The sequence below is a fragment of the Aquila chrysaetos genome, chromosome 7 (genome assembly GCF_900496995.4).
Source record: "Aquila chrysaetos chrysaetos chromosome 7, bAquChr1.4, whole genome shotgun sequence".
NCBI classification, from domain to species: domain Eukaryota; kingdom Metazoa; phylum Chordata; class Aves; order Accipitriformes; family Accipitridae; genus Aquila; species Aquila chrysaetos.
Genome location: NC_044010.1, coordinates 8,775,361 through 8,792,922, shown reverse-complemented (window position 1 = coordinate 8,792,922; position 17,562 = coordinate 8,775,361). Strand labels below are relative to the sequence as shown.

The 17,562-nt window shown below is 35.1% G+C and overlaps 1 protein-coding gene across 10 annotated transcripts in view; it reads left to right on the top strand.

Moving 5' to 3' along the window:
* The window catches only part of LOC115343670 (ABI family member 3 binding protein), a 170,152-nt gene that overhangs the window by 54,978 nt on the left and 97,612 nt on the right, over positions 1-17,562 (top strand). For 8 of the 10 annotated variants that reach the window (XM_030019922.1, XM_030019925.1, XM_030019926.1 and 5 more), the window contains exons 7-12: positions 3,970-4,021; positions 5,107-5,169; positions 6,260-6,355; positions 9,122-9,199; positions 14,831-14,911; positions 16,247-16,321. In XM_030019922.1, the coding sequence (XP_029875782.1) occupies positions 3,970-4,021; positions 5,107-5,169; positions 6,260-6,355; positions 9,122-9,199; positions 14,831-14,911; positions 16,247-16,321 (445 nt within the window). The remainder of the gene's footprint in view (positions 1-3,969; positions 4,022-5,106; positions 5,170-6,259; positions 6,356-9,121; positions 9,200-14,830; positions 14,912-16,246; positions 16,322-17,562) is intronic. The other 2 variants (XM_030019928.1, XM_030019930.1) reach the window with 2 other exon arrangements.

Sequence of the window (17,562 nt, the reverse complement as noted above, 5' to 3'; positions counted from 1 at the left end):
CCTTAATTTTTCATCAAAGTGCAAGTTTCAGCAGCTAATCTTCTGGGGTTTTTTTTTGTTTTGCTTTGTTTTTAAGGTACTGTCCCTGAGGTAGGCTATGGGATAACTTCCCAAGAAAAGTTGTAGAAGTCCTTGTTACTTCAGACGTTTTAAAGGGTTGACTCATGAGTGATGATTATTGTAAGGGAACAATCTGTTCTTCACAGTTCTCTTCTGTCTCTAATTTTCCAAGTGTTTTCATGGTAGGAAATGGTCATGTATGGTCTTTCATTGTTCATTCTTCATATTGTAAGCGGTCTGTAATTATCAGACCTGGAATTCCATCAGGAATCAAACCACAGTCTATTACATACATTTTCTTGTAGAAATAATTAGGTATTCATTTAGGACAGTAATACTTTAATTATAGCATTACATACAGAGTTAGAGCAGTATAATGCTTAGGTTATTGGCAACATAGTCATGTCTTGCATTCAAGAGAAAATGTTTTATCTGTGAGTAATATGAAGCCAGTTTATTAGATATTCAGGAAGGAGCTCATCTCATTGTGTTGTTGATGAAAGCAACTTTACTGTTCTTCCCATTGGTCCCATAAGCATCTTTAAAGCTACGTGTGACAGCCCGAGACCAGGTAATTCATTCTGGCATATGGAGTGCAAGCTGAGTTCCTTTATTCCTCTTAGCAAACCCTGTGTGCCAGGACCCTGACTCTGTTATGCTGCTTCTCTGGAAGTAGGGATTCTATATGCGAGAGAAGTCCTGAGAAAGTGAGCTATAACAGTTTTCCAAATATTTGCACAGCTTAAGCATGAAAGGAGGACCGAAGCCAACATCTAGTGGTTTTGGTCGGCTTCACAGGGCTTAGCTCCAGAGAAGTACTGCTTTATCACCCTGCACAGAAATATCATGAAAACATTCCGTAGATTATTCTAAAAATTCTCTTATCATTCTCACACTGGTGGTGCAAAAGCCATAAAACAAAGGCTGGGAAGCAGATAGTGGCCAGCTCTTGAGTTTACGTTATTACTTAAGTTTCCACAGTATTAGGTGGGGTATGTTTCAGTGGTGCAATCGCATCATCAGAGCAAAGACAGAGTGAGTGTTATTTAGGCCAAGCTTTGTTTATGCCTTATTTTGCTCCAAAGACACAACTGGCTCATATCAGCACGGTCCTAACCCTTCTCTGTAAGGAGACGTTTTTAAAGGCTGTTTATTAAAGCAACATTACCAATCCATCTAGTCATTCTGCCCTTTCAACATTGGTCACATATCAGCTTGTGTTTCTTTTGGCAGGTTCATCCTTTAAGTTTGACTAAGCTCCTGGGGCTGTGAGCTACAACTAATGAGAGAGGGGAAGAAAAGGAGAGCTCTAGAGATGGTCATTCTTTTTCCCTTCATAAACAATGAGTGGTGGTAGCGTGGAGAGAATGCAGTAGAAATTTATTTCCTCTTCTGTCTGATTAGGTTCCTGTATTTTCATAATATCAGTCTGAAAGGTGGGATCATCCTTGATTTTTTTCCAGCCAAAAAGCAGGACTCTTAGCTTCTATCCTTTGTTAAACTCTAGAAGACAACATGCCTGCTCTTCCAAAACTTCTCAATCCAAGGTTGACCGTAATGCTTCCTTAAGGAGTCTCTTACATGTATGCCAGTCATTTGTGGCTTTTTAGAGTACTGGAATATCAGAGAGGCAGAAAGAACAAGTGTCACTTAAAAGTAATGTTGCTATATGCCATTTGACAGAATGTCTGAGAACTGCAGTCCTTTATATAATATGCCATAGATATATGGTCAGAAGTTAAGATGCCTGACTTATGGTATAACTTAAATCTCTAATTTTCCTGTGAAACTAAGTAGTACCTTATTTGCCATCTTCCTTCATTCATGGAGATGCCACAGTCATTTTAATAACTAATGTTCCTCATACCTATGTGCTTTATGTTCTCTGTCTGGAAAATATAGTGATCAGTGCCATTGCTACAGATCATGTGCTGATGTTTCTGAAATAGTTTGTCAAGTAGTGAATTCTACTAGACATAAAAATATCTACAGTAGTCACTTTTGGGAGACTGAGAAGAGATGATTGACAATATGGTGGTAGATTTCAAGTGCAGCACTTGTAGATTTGTGCAGGTGAGCAGTGTAATTACAGCAGCTGTGGAACACAGATTTCATGTCAATTATTTGTTCTTGAGTGAGAAACTAAATTCTGAATGTATTTTAATGTATTTAGCATTTTCATATTGCTGTCATTACAGTAATCTGTTGTTATTCAACAAGCTTGCTCTTGTCAATCTAAGAAGCTTTTGCTAGTAAAAGGACTGATAATTATGATTAGAAGTTCTGCATTAGAGTTACACAAGTGCTCACTACCAGTTGAGAGCTGTATATTTGATTGTAGGGCTCCTGATGAGAAATACAATAAAATGAACACCTTTTTCTGATAAATGCATCTCATCCTACTTGGTAGTCACATGAATAGCAGGGTTACTTCAAGAGCTGATCATCTGCAACGCAATTTTTTCAGTAGAAGGCAAAATAGAAATGTAAACCTTGTTAATAATAAAGGAAAAATAGTAAGCAATAAAAAAGGAAGATTATTTTGTATGCTTCATTAATGACAATGATTGAAACCTCCACTTAATTTCAAACCATGTTCATGCAAATGCAAAACTGTTACTAGGTAGCAGAAAGTAGTGACTTTCATAGAATAAGCAGCCTCCATCCATTTCCCTGAGGAAAGGGCCATCTTACTTGTTGAGATTTGCCTTCTTCCAGCTTCTTAGACTTTGCTATGTGTTTGATGTGTACCCAACTATTGCTTTTAAAGGTTTGGGGTTTTTTTTAATATTTAGAATAGAGCAAAAATAGTTATTCTTAGGTAAATAGTTAAACCTTTGTCATCAAATGCTGAATTTTCATGGAAGTGTTCTTCCACATGAAGTAGACCAGATGTCATGAAGTGCAAAATGAACATCAACTGATTCTGATTTTAGCGGTGTAGATTTAATACAGAGAGGTAATTGAAGTTTTTCCTTTCTTGTAACTCAGATATAACTGAAAAAAAAAATCCACATTTAATGTAGTTAGCATTTTTATATTGCTGGCATTGCAGTCTACCTCCTCTCATCACCTGAGTGTATTATTAAGCTTTCAGAAGTTGGTCTTAGTACCCATGTGTGGTAATGAATACTGATTTCTAATCTTTGGAATCAGCTTTTTTCTTCCTTTTAATAAATATGGGGTCCATCGATGTGTTCCTTATTTTTGTGGTATCAAAATGCTGGAAAAGATTCACACTTAGGCAAAAAGTAATCTGGGTCAAAGATAAGTGAACACCAGAAAAGTCCAAGTATTTAGCATAAAAGTGTGAGAAGAACATGGGTGGCTGGCCAATTGTACTTTGGAAACAATTTCACCAAATTAAATGACTCTGGGTTAATCTACTTTAAGCAGACTATACACCCAAGAGTGCTGATAGTTTACAAATGTACACGTGTTTCTGGAATAGTTTGTGTTCTAAATATACTATTCCTGAGAATATAATTATATCCTGTGACCAAATTTGTAATTGCATATGTTTTACATGTTTTGTTGTAGTTAAATTTCAGCTGTTCTTAGCTTTCTGGACTACTCCCCAGTGAGTGCTGAGGATATTGTTAAAAGAAAAAAGGATTGGGGATTCCTAAGCTGTCCAGTACTGTGTTTTTATGAAGCAAAACATCTCAAGCTGAAAAAAGGAGATCAAAATGCAGTATTACTATACTAGCCCATGGGAATTGAAGCAATAGTGTAACATTCAGTGGCTAGGGCCAGAGCCATATCCAGTGTTAACTTGGGGCAGGCACGGTATTGGATTAGAGCCCTCTATTTTTTGTTATTAAGAAAGTTCAGTTACTATTATGGCAGTTATCCCAAGGCTTTTTTCTTTTTTTTCTTTTTTTTTTTTTTCCCCTCGTCTTCTCTCAGCTTACACTGCGTGATAATAAGAAGTTGGTCCCTGTCACAATAATCAAACAAGGTAAATTTGTATATTTTTTAAAATGATTCTTACGCTCTGCAAGAGTAACTTAAAATGAAAAAATATTCTGATTCAGATGTGAACGTCATGAAAGTTTCCTTTTAGAATAGGTGGAACCTTATAAACTATCATATCCTTTAATTACAAATACTGTCAAGCTGTTACCTATTTGTGTTAATAAAATGAGCTATTACATTGCATTATAAACAATTACTTAGTTGAGTCATTGCATGGATACCAATCAGTTCTGATTTCTGCTAGTATCCATTCTTTTTCAACTGGATTGTCCAGGTATGTTGATCTCCCAGCTGTGCATGACTTGATAGTCAGGCATGAAGGGCAGCAGTATAAATAAGATTCATGCTGCCAAACTTTTTTGTGGGTATCTTCAGCTAAGTCATTGACTTAGACTCCCTTTTTTTCCTTTTCCTGGTCAGCGGAGAGAGATACCTACACTACGCTTAAACATACTGCCCTTTAGAAATGCCTGTTTTTCTCTAGTAGTGAGAGGTAGTATAGTAGTGTAATCTTCGAAAATGAACTACTTAAAGATAGTGGATAGAAAATGAGCTGCAGATTAAAACTTGCCAACAGAAACTGTATTGTGAATAACTTTAAATAACAAAATCAAGCAAATTGTCTTTGGAGGTAGTTCACAGTTCAGGGACAGGAAAACACTGGAGCATGGTGTGAAAGCAAAATACGGTAATTACCATTAGAATATGACTGTATTGGCGTTTACTTCACCTGCATCTTTTTTGAAGACTTGTGAATGGCAGGGTAATGAGATAGCCTGGAGCTGGCCCTATATTAGCATAAGCATAGAATGTCATTTTTCGCTAAGGATATAAAACTGATATGGTAGGGGAAGGAGATTCACCGTTAAGAGATGATACAGAGGAAACACAGTTTGCAGTCTCTTAAACTGAATGTAAATACAGAAAAGATTAGGATGGTGTCCTCATCTCCAATTATTAAGTTAAGGGAAGGTTTTCAGAATGCTGAGGCTTGTCTCGGGTGTGGTTTTGTTTCTTGTTTTGAGTTTTTAAAAATTATTTTCTAATATCCCTGTGTTGTCTCCACAGTTATTCAAAATCGGACACAGTCAAAAACTTTGGATAGTTCTTCTCTGCCAGGAGCAATATTAGGTGACTACAAGACATTTTTATTATTTTTTTCTCATCTTTGGCTGAAAATTAGAGCCGTGTAAATACTTTGAATTTGCTTGATCTTGGTAGTTCTTTCTTTGCATATCAAAGAGTATTTTGCAGCTGGTTCAGACAGTGTTTGTTAAATTTTATGGTGGTACAGATGATTCAAGGATGATGTAGCCTAAGGGAAATAGAATCATTTTATTGTCATAGTATTTTAAAGAAGATAATGTCACTGTTTAAGCCAAGAAGTTCTTTCATACTTCAAGTAAAGTTGTGTGTCAAAGATCTTACTGAGATCAGGAGTTGTTCTTTTTGTGTTTTTTAAGGTAGTATGATAACATACCATCTACAGATACAAGCCTGTACTGATATTAGGCTATAGTGATAGATATTATAACCTTCCTTGCAATTAGAGCTTGATGTTAGATCTTGGGGCATAACTGTTTCTGTCAAGCCATTCAGTTTCATGCTTTCTGTTCTTGTTTGACCTATAAGAATATACAATATTGGCTTAGAACATAAAAGTAGGGAAAAGTCTTATCATATAGTGCTTAGTGTAGTGAACTACTGGTCTGCCTAAAATAGACAGGAAAGGCTCACTGCATCATGCACCTTGTGACCGATTTATTCCTGGATTCAGGCAGGTATTTAGTCCTTTATATATATATGGAAATACTTTATGGAACTACGTAACTTTGGCTTAAGTTTGCTTTGTGTGAGTTTTAATGTATTGATGTGAATCAAACAGATACTCACTATCCACGTTTGGTGTTGAGTCTTCTTGGCCCACCAGACAGAATGTTCCGGCATCTGTGATACTGCAGTAGTCCAGGGTTGTATGCTCCAGTATGGAATTGAATTGTTTTCAATCCTGATTAATAGTGAAATGGTGGTAATACAGTGAGTGGTGTAAAGGGGAAATAGCACCAAACGGGAGTAATAATTACTGAATAGAACTAACTCATTTCCCAGATACTCAGACTAAACTCCCAACGGTTCAGTAGTAGTTGCTTACATATCTCGGAGGGCAGACTGTGTATTTTTCAGCTCTTGTGGAATTAATGGCACACATCTTTCTGTGTAGTGCACCTTATTGTTCCAGGTCTCAATGAAACTCAGCAGAAACTTCCTCCTGTCCTGACAATAGACGACATACCTCAAGCATCCAGGAAAAAACTCGGTAAGCAGAAATGAACTAAGCTTGTATCGTTCATGAGCAGTATCAGAAGTGTAGCAATGTGAGGTCATGTATGCAAGCAGAAAAGCCCTTTTTTTTTTCCTCTTTTATCTTCTTTTTTTTCTATTTGTCTGATTAATAATTAGCTTGGGCTTATAAGGATTCATAGAAATTCACTTATTTAAAAACATCTGAATAGGTTTTTAAGGTATTTTGCAGCCATTTAAAAGAATATGGAGTAGCTTTGATCCCTAGAGGAAAGGAAGGAAACTAGTCACGTTTATGGACTCTCAGGATTTTGTTTTGTTTTACAATGTAACTTATTTTTTTCACAGGTTATGTCTTTCAATATATGTCTTTAAAAATGTAAGTTCGTGTGTCCATTTGAGAGACCAGATTTTCAGTGAATTTTAATTATATGAGTTCTGGCTTGAGTATATGTGAGAAATTGTTTCATGAAGAGATTATTTTCTGTAATTAAATCCATGAAAAAATGGTAGCCAGAAATTAGAACATTTCAGTGCAGGTTTCGTGTGTATCTTGTGAATATGCCTGAAACCTGCAGGAAAAAGATTAATTGAGGCTTTTGTTTAAGATGTGTAAACCAGCATATCATCTCTAAATAACGTCATTGTGGGAAGTGCAGCTATCTTTAAAAACCTTAATAATGTCCCCAGTGCATTTCACAGATCCCTTGAGTAGAGTTCTGGACCTGATGACTTTTGGCTTGGCTAGTCTTAATACTTAATTTGAATTCTGAACAACTGGGTCAAATTTTTTTCCTTTCTTATTCCTGCTTTGTTTAATTTACTTTGTTGCTCCATTGCTGGCCACGGCACATTCTCAGACTGGCTTGCTTTGCAGGGAGAAAACAGCAGTGCTTGTTCCTGTTAAGATATTGTGCATGTGTAAGGGTAGAGCTACACAGTAGAATAATATTTTAATGTGTTTGAGTAAGAATATGTTTGGACTGAGGCTGAACTCCTTAAAAATTAGTATCTGGAAGTATTTACCAGCATTTGACAGACAAATGTTAGCATCATCTGTGGCTACTGAAAACTTAAGCTAAGCAAAAAAACTTAATTGCAGTATTTACATTACAGACCGTGACTGGTTTTCAATCATGATGATAAAATTAATCACATTGTTAACTTAATTACTAATATTTTCTTTGAATAGCAAGCATGGAAAACAAGGCGTTTATCATTACTAGTTTGGTTTTAACATGTATATGATGTGCAGGTAACAAAGGTACCATTAAAACTCAGTAAACCATATATTGACAAATTTGTTTTTCATACCCCTTACTTTTAGTAAACCATATTTTAAGACCTCCAATATTAGTTTTGGACTAAAGTATCTAGAACTTTTATATTTGTTTTCATTTCCTACCAGTAGAATTGTATCTTTCTCTAGGAAAGCAATGTTGTGGTTTCAGATAGGTCATAAGGTTCAGTAGCGTGCACAGGAAAAATGGCAGAATGTGACTATGAGCAAAAGATGGGGAAAAAGACAAAGGTAGCTTCAGTTGTCCCAGAGATGTCCAGCTTCCTCAGCTGGCTGAGCTTAGAACTTGGACTTCTAAATTTAAATGAAAATAATTAAAATAAAAAATAAATTAAATAAAAAACAGATAGCCAGTGTGATGCCACTTTGGAGCCACTCTTTATGGTAGATTACACAAACAACTTTGTGAAAATAACTGGGGCAGGCAAGGGATGTTTTGTTCTGTTCTGTGTACTATGTAGGAACATGAAGTAATGGGTGTACACACAAGGGACTACTGGATTTCAAAGGAGTGTGAAACAGGGAAGAGTCATTGCTTGGAAAGCAAAAATATTCTGAGAAAATTTAAATGTATAAAATAATTGACAAAAAGACATATTGTTGAAATCTATACAGATATCCTTCACTGATGCCTGAGAATGATGTATGTCTACAATAAAATGCAATAAGGTTTATGCTGTGTGTGTAGTTATGACTAATTATGATTTGCTGGCATACTGCAACTATTCTAATTCTGTCTTATTTAGAAAAGTCAAAATATTCCATCACAGAATATCATATTTATTAAATTCTCAAAGTATTTTTTTTCTGTTTACTTAGTCAGTAACTTACTAGCTTTTTTTAAAAAGAATAGTAGTCCAGAAAAAAACCCACAAAATATAGTGCCTTAGTCCTCAGTGGAAAAAACCCAACAGGTGTATTATTCAAGTAAAAATTAATTAATTTTTCCCTATATCCACTGCTGGAATATCTTTATATCTGTTGGAATAGAAGGCTATTGTCATACCACTGTAATTGTTAGAAGTAAAGGAAGGTAAGGACATGACTAGTGTGACAATTCCAGTTTAATTGAAAAGTGATTAGACTATTCTTGTATAACGCTTAGAACTATATTACATCCTTGAATTTTGAAAAGCGTTTTTGCTGTTAATGCTCAAATGCTAGACAAATGAAAAACACTAAAAACTATTTTGCACTGTGAACAAAATGATTCTTAAGGCATTAAATTGCTTGCTGTAAATTTATTTTTAAGGAATCTTTTAATGAACAAAACAATAACAAAAATGCATGTGTTTAACATAGCTAGATAGATACTTGTACTGATTGTGCAGTGAAAGTTCATTGATTCCCAAAGGTATTCAGCTTTCCACATTTATCCATGTTGGTTTACTTTGGCAAACTGAAGTGGAACAGAAATAAATCTGTGGTAGAATGCAGCAGATACAGCTTTGCAATTACTCTCTAATGTCTTTGTTCCTTTAGCTAAGAATGAAACTCGAGTATGGCCCGCTGAATCCAAAACACCAGAAGTTCAAGAAATCTCCCCACAGTCGCTCCCAGGTAATGAAAATTCTATTTTTAGAAGCTCTGTGGAGTATCTTTGCCAAATAGATAAGCTAAAATTAAATCCATCTTTGAGTTGCTTAATCTTCAGTTAAAGGCAGTAGTTGGAAAACGGAGATAATGTAGCTGGATTAGTAGCCATGAATGGTAGATGTGGATAAAAATCTGAATCTAATTTTGGAGGAAAGTTTCAGATGCTACAATTCTTAGGTTTATAAAAACACTTAGAACTATATTTTTGTGGGGTGCTGGATACCTTGAAATTGTGAAAAATGGCAAAATGAGTTTTCTTGTGATGCACCTTAAACTTCTGACTTTCAGGAAATATATGAAGGAAAGTAGAGATAAAGGCATGATTGCGCAAAATGCATGCACAAGATTAAGATGAAACAGTCACAGTAGCAAGCTGTATTTCAGAGGTGTAGAGAATGACAGCATGATGTTCCATTTAAGTTCAGTTTTGAACACATTAATTTTGACCACACTCTCTGTGGACTTACTGGTCCTATTAAAGTAAATGGGAGCTGTTCACATACATGGGAAAGGAATATAGAATTTGATCCTAGACTCATATTCAAGGTTGTATGTCTGTGAAATGTATGTTAACTTGTATATTTGGAAGACTGAAGTTTTTTATCATCTACTTGTGGCTGAAAAAATATCACTTATTTAAAAGGGCATACTCGGCTGCTGATTTCTTAAACTGTTCAAAAACATGAAGTGAAATTTTAACTCAAGATTTACTGCCTCCATTTGCTTAGGAAACAAGTTAGTGTAACATAGGCAGACTACTTTATCAAGTTGTATGACAAGTATAGCCCTGTATTTTAACATTTGCAATCTGAGGGCAAAAAGATTGGAGAGAACTAAGTTGTTCAGTGTCAAATTATGAAGAGTGACTTTCCACCCACTTTATCAACCCACATTTCGGGATTGTTTAAGTAGGCATATGCCTATATTTTCTGTAGTCTGGCTTTTATCCTGTAACTGAGACTGAAGTCTTGATTCTGCTGTCATTAGAGACAATAGTTGGCTTCTGCCAGCTTCTTTGCTGAAAGGGAGAAAGGAGGTTGAATGGTGGCAAGACTTTAAAATGAAAAAATAATTTGAGGAAACAATACAGCGAAGGTTTGCTTTGGTTTAGTTTAGTGATATTATGTGATCTTCTGGCATTACTCTATTCCATCTATGAAGTATTTCCTGGCTGGCTGAAATGGTGTAGCATGTTATTCCTTTGACATCACATGATTCACACAGATATTGCCATTAAATATGACTGCATTTATTTTATTCCTTAAGTATATCAAAGATACCATACTTTACATCATCAGGCCAACTCAGTCTTTAATTCAAACAAACCAACCAACCCCTCCCATAGGGTATGTAGAGAACAAAAGAGATGTAGGATCAAGTATTGTAGCAAAATCATGTAATGATTGACAATTATATTTTAGATTAAACAGGCCATCAATTTTTTTCTCTGAAAACGTTTGCAGAATTTTATTTGCCACTCAACAGATAAGTGTATTTGCCAAATTCTAGTTTTAACCATCGGTTCCTTTCTGCAAAACCTTCATATGGATAGCTCTTCTCTGTTCATCCTAAGCATTAAGAGGAAAACAAAAGATGCTCCTCCACAGGAATTTATTATCAGTGGGGGCTCTGAACTTTACAAGTTTAGCATATGTGTAATAAACAGCTTGGTTCTAATTGGAAATGTGTGTATACTTTTTAAAAAACTGTAAAGATTTTTTTTTTTTTATTTCTTTTTTGTTTTACAGTTTGAGGTCTCTTGTGGACTTAAATTCTGCAGTTATTTCACTAAATTATTTACCTTGTCTAAGTAACTGCAGAACAAGCAATCTACAAATATATTTTATAGAACTTTGCCATTTTGTGAAAATGAGAACTGAATGCATAAATGTATGTAATTGGCTCTCCCGCAAAATCCCTAGTCCTCAGGATTGCATTCATCTAATCAAAATACATCATTCCTTGTCCTGGAATTTACCGGCTAATCAGGTAAACAGTGTGAAATCTGGCACCAGAATTGATATATCACCTGGGGAGGAGAGAATCAGTCCATTCCATTTCCTTTCCTTTGTGTTCTGTAATTATGTTTATGTGCTTGGCATGCAGTAATTCTGACCATAAACATTGTCATATCTAGACATAGCACAGAATTACATGTTTATGAAGTTGGATAGTGTGTTTCATTATACCTGATAATAATTGGCAAGTACTGTCCTTTTAGTGACAAATGATATATTTATTACAACTAAACATATTCTTATTGCTATCACACCATTACTTATTTACTGAAATATTTAGAATAATTTTCATTTTCCACTTCATGCTTCCTCTGTGGTTTTGCTTCCATGTCTCTTTTTCTGTGGTGACCATTCCATTCAGTCATTCTTTGTTGATCACAGCACCAGTGTCTCATGTAAAAGTATGTCACACTATTTACATTAAAGAATGTATTCATTGTGGTTTCAGTTAAAGAGAAAAAAAAAGGAGAGTTGCAGGAAACAGGGAAATGAACGTGAATCCTGTAAAAGAAAAAATAAGTTCTTTGAGTATAATTTCTGTCTAGCCATTGCATATGCAAAAATAACTTGAATATTTACACATTTGAGCCAGACTTTCACAAGTAACTTAAGCAAGAGATCTGAGCACCGGCCTTTTGCAAGGGTTGCATTTGAGAGACAGGGTAATATATAAGCACGATTAATTGAGTTTAGCAATAGGATCTACTTCATTATATTTCATTCAGACCTCCCTATTTGAAGATCATACTGGATTCTTTGAGTAAGGCATAGTAATTATTTGCTGTTAAAGGTTTAAGGACTGGTTCCAGAAGTGGCAACAGAATGCTGATTTAAAAGGAGCTGTGTACTGCAGCAGCCACTGTGTCATCAGTCATGCAAGAAGGGAAGAAAGGAGCTTGAAGTATGTCAGCAAGCGGACTATCTGAGAGGCTCCATGAGCTGGGCCACTCTTGTATTCCACTGGGTCTTTGTCAAAGGGTGTGTTTTGTGATGTGGCGTGACTTTTTTTGGTGTATTTGTCAGTCAGGCATCCAATCATTTTTTTAATTTCAGGCCTCCCCTCCCTTGGCATGCACTTCCATGGAAAGACTGGTTAGTAAGGTCATTCATGCTTTGTTTTTGCCAGGCTTGTTACAATATTTTCCACTTAGGACTAATTTATTCTTAACACAACGGCACAAGTTGATAATGCTTTTTTTTCCCCCAATCTTTAAAATGCTGTCTAATGTACCTCAAGCTATCACTACGTTTTTTCTCACAGTTGAATCAAGTGTGAGCCTTTTTATTTTTAACTTCACAGGGAAATTGGAGCTAACCAAGTTAGGAATATCAGCGCATTTGTCTAGGACGTGGAAGAACTAGTTTAAAGAAAAAAGAGCAAGTTATTTCTTCATGTAAGGGATTGTACCAGAAATTTATCAAAGCAGATTTGTGAAATAGAGAATAGGCTTGAAAGAAAAGTACCACCTGTGAATCCAAACTAGGGTTAATGTTTAGTAGGAATAACTCCTTTGTTGCCACATTTCCCAAGTTGTGTTCCTCCTGTCTTCCTTCTGGCCCCCGAAGGCTTTCCTTGTGCTTGTGTGGGATATGAGAAGGAGTGAGTTTATTGCTTCCATCAGAATGTCTTAATTCCAGTTGTGGGGGAAGAGGAACATTAATGAGAGGGTCAAGAGAAGTTAGAGGAAAAATAGTTTAAGAAATGTTGCCTGAATGCATTCTTGCTGTATTCCATGCCGTCATGGTAACTTACCTTGCTTGGTCGTTTTAACCATTTACTTTGCAGCTACCATTGAACCACCACATTAATCCTAGTTTACCTGGTGCCCTGGAGAAGTCAGAGGCGTTTCTTTTTCTCTAATTTAGCTTTTAAAGCCTAAACTTTCTGCTTCCTGTATCTTTTTTTACAAAAATGCCTGCTGTTGTTTCATGTCATCCCTACAACGTTCTGTGCAAAACAGAGGAGAGCTTGGTTTCTTTTGTCCCAATTCTAGACATGCTTTTTCTTGTTCAGCTTGCTTAGCTAACAGCTGACAAGTGACTGACAAAGACAAATGGCTTTGTATGAGTGTAAACCATCTGACCTCTAAAAAACCCCAAAGCATAATGAGTTCTAAATTTCTGTATTTGCTTTTGGTGTTTTTTTGTTTGGGGTTTTTTTTTTTTTTCATGATTACATTTCACCAATAAGAAATGTTAGCTTTTGAAGTACTTCTGAGGTATGGGTTTGTTAGTTGTTGTTTCTGTGTCTCTATGGGTGAACTTTCTCCCACAATCCTCATAGAGATAAATTGCTTTAACTTCTCTGTAGAAGGAAATCCTCCTTCCACTAATGACAGTAACAGCCCTGTAACTGACTTAGTAGAAGCTGAACTGGGTCCTAATTAAGGCAGCGTCTATGGAGATTCCAACTTTTGTGGCACTGAAAAGCACCATACACTGAAACAGAAAATAGTATAATAGTTTTAAGTGAAGTAGCATCTATGTAACTATTTAGAATCTGGAAAACAGCCTGTTCTCTTCTGGCAATTAAATAAGAAGCTTATAAAGCTACATGATCACTTCTTGCTTGAAGCATGCTCAGTAGATTGTGGAAAAAGCATGGAGAGCATGCTGGAAAAACAAAAGTTACTCTTGTCTATTGTATCTCAAAAAGAAAGTGTTATTTTATTAAACTGAATACTAAAACTTAATGCTGTATTGATGCTGATCACCAATATTAACGATCTCCTCTCAATACCAACTGTGTAAATACTGTGCAGTTTGCTCTGTGGAAGGAATTCATGCTCTTATCACATTCAAGGCTGAGACCTTACCATCCTGTGTTCCATATCAATAAGCTTTGTCATTTTATAATCTGCGATTACCAATTGTGTGTACTGTATGATTGATTAAACACTATGGCACGTCCAGCAAGATGGAGAGGAAAGAAGTGATCTTGACTTACATACCATAGGAATTAAATGTTATGTGAAACAGATGGAAGAGTATAATTATGCACTAGTTTATTAAAATATGGTCAGCAATTCAGTTTAGGTACATTTAATGGCTGTTTAATAAACTGCCTGTGCTTTATTCTGAAGATGTAGAATTAGAAGAATGAATAAAAGTCAAAAGCCTATTATTACTAGAAAAATGAAAGAGCTGAGGTATTATAGGTGAATCTTTATTCTTTTCCAGATAATTTTTATATTAGAAGGATTAAAAAAAAATCCAGAATAGCAGGGAAAATATTTGTAAATACACTTTGTGATGTAATGGATCTTGTTTATAATGTATATCATAATGAATTTGGGAGGCTGTAACAGAAGTACAGTGTGAGATTCTGATCTTAGCTTTGCTCTTTGTTACTTATATTTTCCTTTGCTTATGTAAAACTGCAACAAAATAAATCCAAAACATCTTATAGACTTCACATCTGAAAACAAAAAATATTAATCATGACAGAGTCGAGCTGCTGCAGAAATTACTCTAATTAGGTGGCATAAAATGGTGATAAGAAAAGCAGCGGGTTTTGGGCAGTAGATAAAGAAAAGCTCAGAGGGATTTAAAATTAAATAAAGCTTCTTTCTTCTAGCTCAGTCTGAGAAAAAACATGGACCTGAGGAATTTAAATCAACGCCTAAACCTGAATTGGTGCAAACTCAAAACATACTGGGTAACTAATTTTGCTGCTTTTTACCTTCTTTGTACATTAAATGCTTTTTTCACCTCCAGCAGAATTTTTCTACTACTTGCTGCATCGCCTTTGTATTGACTGCAAAGGAGGTCCCAATTAAAAATTTCTGGTTCCCTTTGTGTTTCCAGTCGCTCACACATGAAATGTAAAGCAGGATACATCTAGGTCTGATTGAACTGTGGCTGTTATACATATGATTATTGCTAGCAGATTTGACTGGGTGATTTAATGTTATTTTTCAAAGTAATGCTTTCTGTCTATGTGATCTGCATGATTGACATCACATAAAATTTCCATCAGTAAAATTAACCTCAGTGATAGAATTGAAATAATTACTTCCTGGATTTTCTTCTGATTACAGATTCATTTAGGGAGCATCAATTGTGATGCAAAAGGAAAATTTTATATTGCATGTGACATGATATAATTGTATTTGTCCTGGAGGAAGAAAGAGCTCTACTGATTTTCATAAAGATATCTCAGAATGAGAGATTTCTGATCTAAGTAGTAGTATTGTTAGTTTTGTGATCTGGAGAAGCATCTACTTACTTCTTGCATTCAGAATTCTAAATTCTTCAATGTCGATTTTGTTGCCTGTATTTTAATACCCAAACCATGCAAAATTATGAACACAAATCTAAAGTTGAGGTTTTGGTTTTTGGTTTTTTTTTTTTAAACTTTGATTAGATTTTTCTAAAGCACAGATGGCATAGGTACAGAATGATGTATGATAAAGATCATCAGCATTTGCAGGACTGAAATACAGATCTTCCCATGAAGAGGGCTGCTAATGCTTCTCAATAATCATATTTTTACATAATCCTATTGATTCATGTTAATGTCATACTTTCTCTTTTGTCTTTTTTCATTTACAGTTGCAAGCAGATTTCCAGAATTTACTGAAACTAAAGCATCTAGTTTTCATTCTAACTTTTAATCAGTTTTTTTTTAAGCATAATCAACATTGCTTGTTTTTTCCCATGCTTTTAAAGATTAAAATAGGAAATTTCATCAAGATGGTTTACTGCTTAATTTCAAACTAGGTGGTCATAGTTACTGGTGGATGTTCATTATCAAATTCCTGTAACTGATGGATCTTTATATTATGACTAGGGAAAAGGTGATTTCATTTTTATTCCACACCTTTTTAAGTGACAAAGTTATGTGTTTTTTTCCTAGGTTGGAACTCATCTTCTTTTTTATTAAATATCATTGGTTTCAGGAGTAAGTGGTTTATAAGCCAAAATACAGATCCATACTGTGTCTTGTAATATTCTTAATCAAGTAAAGCCTTGATTATTTTTTTTATCATAGCTTCTAATGAAATACAGCCACTTCCTTCTGGATCCAGAATCTCTGATGCTCCAAAAAGTCCATTGACAGAACTTGGTAATTACTTTCTTTGTAAATTTGAGTAAACTTCATTGGAAAGTTATCTAAATCTTTTGTTGTTTCTTTTGGCTGGTAGGTTTTAATGCTTCGGCTGCAATAGTACCATTCTGTATGTAAAATATGGTAGCCATTAGCTTTTTCTTCACAAAATTTGCAGATTTCTTCTTTCATTCTAGGTCTGGTTTTGCTTTATCGTCGTGACAGGATGCTCCAGGTTAATGCTTCATTTTAAACAAACAAACAAACAAACAAAAACTTGTGAGGATATATGGGCTAACATTTATCTATAGAATGATGATGGCAATTTATACTTAGCTAAAATCTGTACTCTTAGTTTTGTAGTTTTCTTGGAAGTACTCAATAAGCTTCTGAGACTGACTGTATTTCACAGTTGGAGTACTGTTCCAGTCAACATCAGTTCTGTGGGTTTTCTTGTAGTTTGCCAAATATATTTGGTTAAAGTAGTACCATAATTTGTAGATGTTATTGTGGTTTAAATATTCATAAGTGTTTGCTTATTTCTGGATTCATTAGTTGTTTGGTGATGAACTTCAGGACACTTTGGAAAGCCCTGATATTTGAGAAAGTATGCTCGCATTTTTAAAATAGTTTTACCTGTGTTAGGGTCAAAATGTTATGGTCAAAATCTTCTTGTGGGCAAAGAGGAAACACACCTTTTCTTCTTTTTTTAAAATTTATATTATACGTATTTATACACACATTTACATGTATGTATAGACATATGTATTTACATATATGTATATGCATATGCATATACATTTATATGTATATAAAGCCAAGAATTTATTGCTAGTGTAATGGAATTCTTAATGGTCTATCTAATTCAAGAATCATCATTTCTAGATTTAACTCTTACAGTAAAAGAAAGAATATTAATGCAGGTAGAGTACTTGAATAAAGAAAAAACGTCACTAATAGCAGTAACGTAATTAAAATAGTAACACACAAACTTCTTCGTTTCTACCCTTTTTCCTGGTGTTTTGCTCACCCTTCCAGTATACCTCTGGGTCCTAAGCTTGGTGATTTCATGCTTGTGTTGGTGATGAGTGGGGATGTTTCAGCAAGTTATGAGCATCTGGAGTCCTGTGCTGGGAGGAATATGATGTTCATGTTGATGATTTCTTCCTCCTCTCTTCTTTCTTTCTTTCTTCTGCTGAGAGACACCTTACATCTGAATTTACCATACACAGTGCCATTTGTGTATGTTAGATACTATT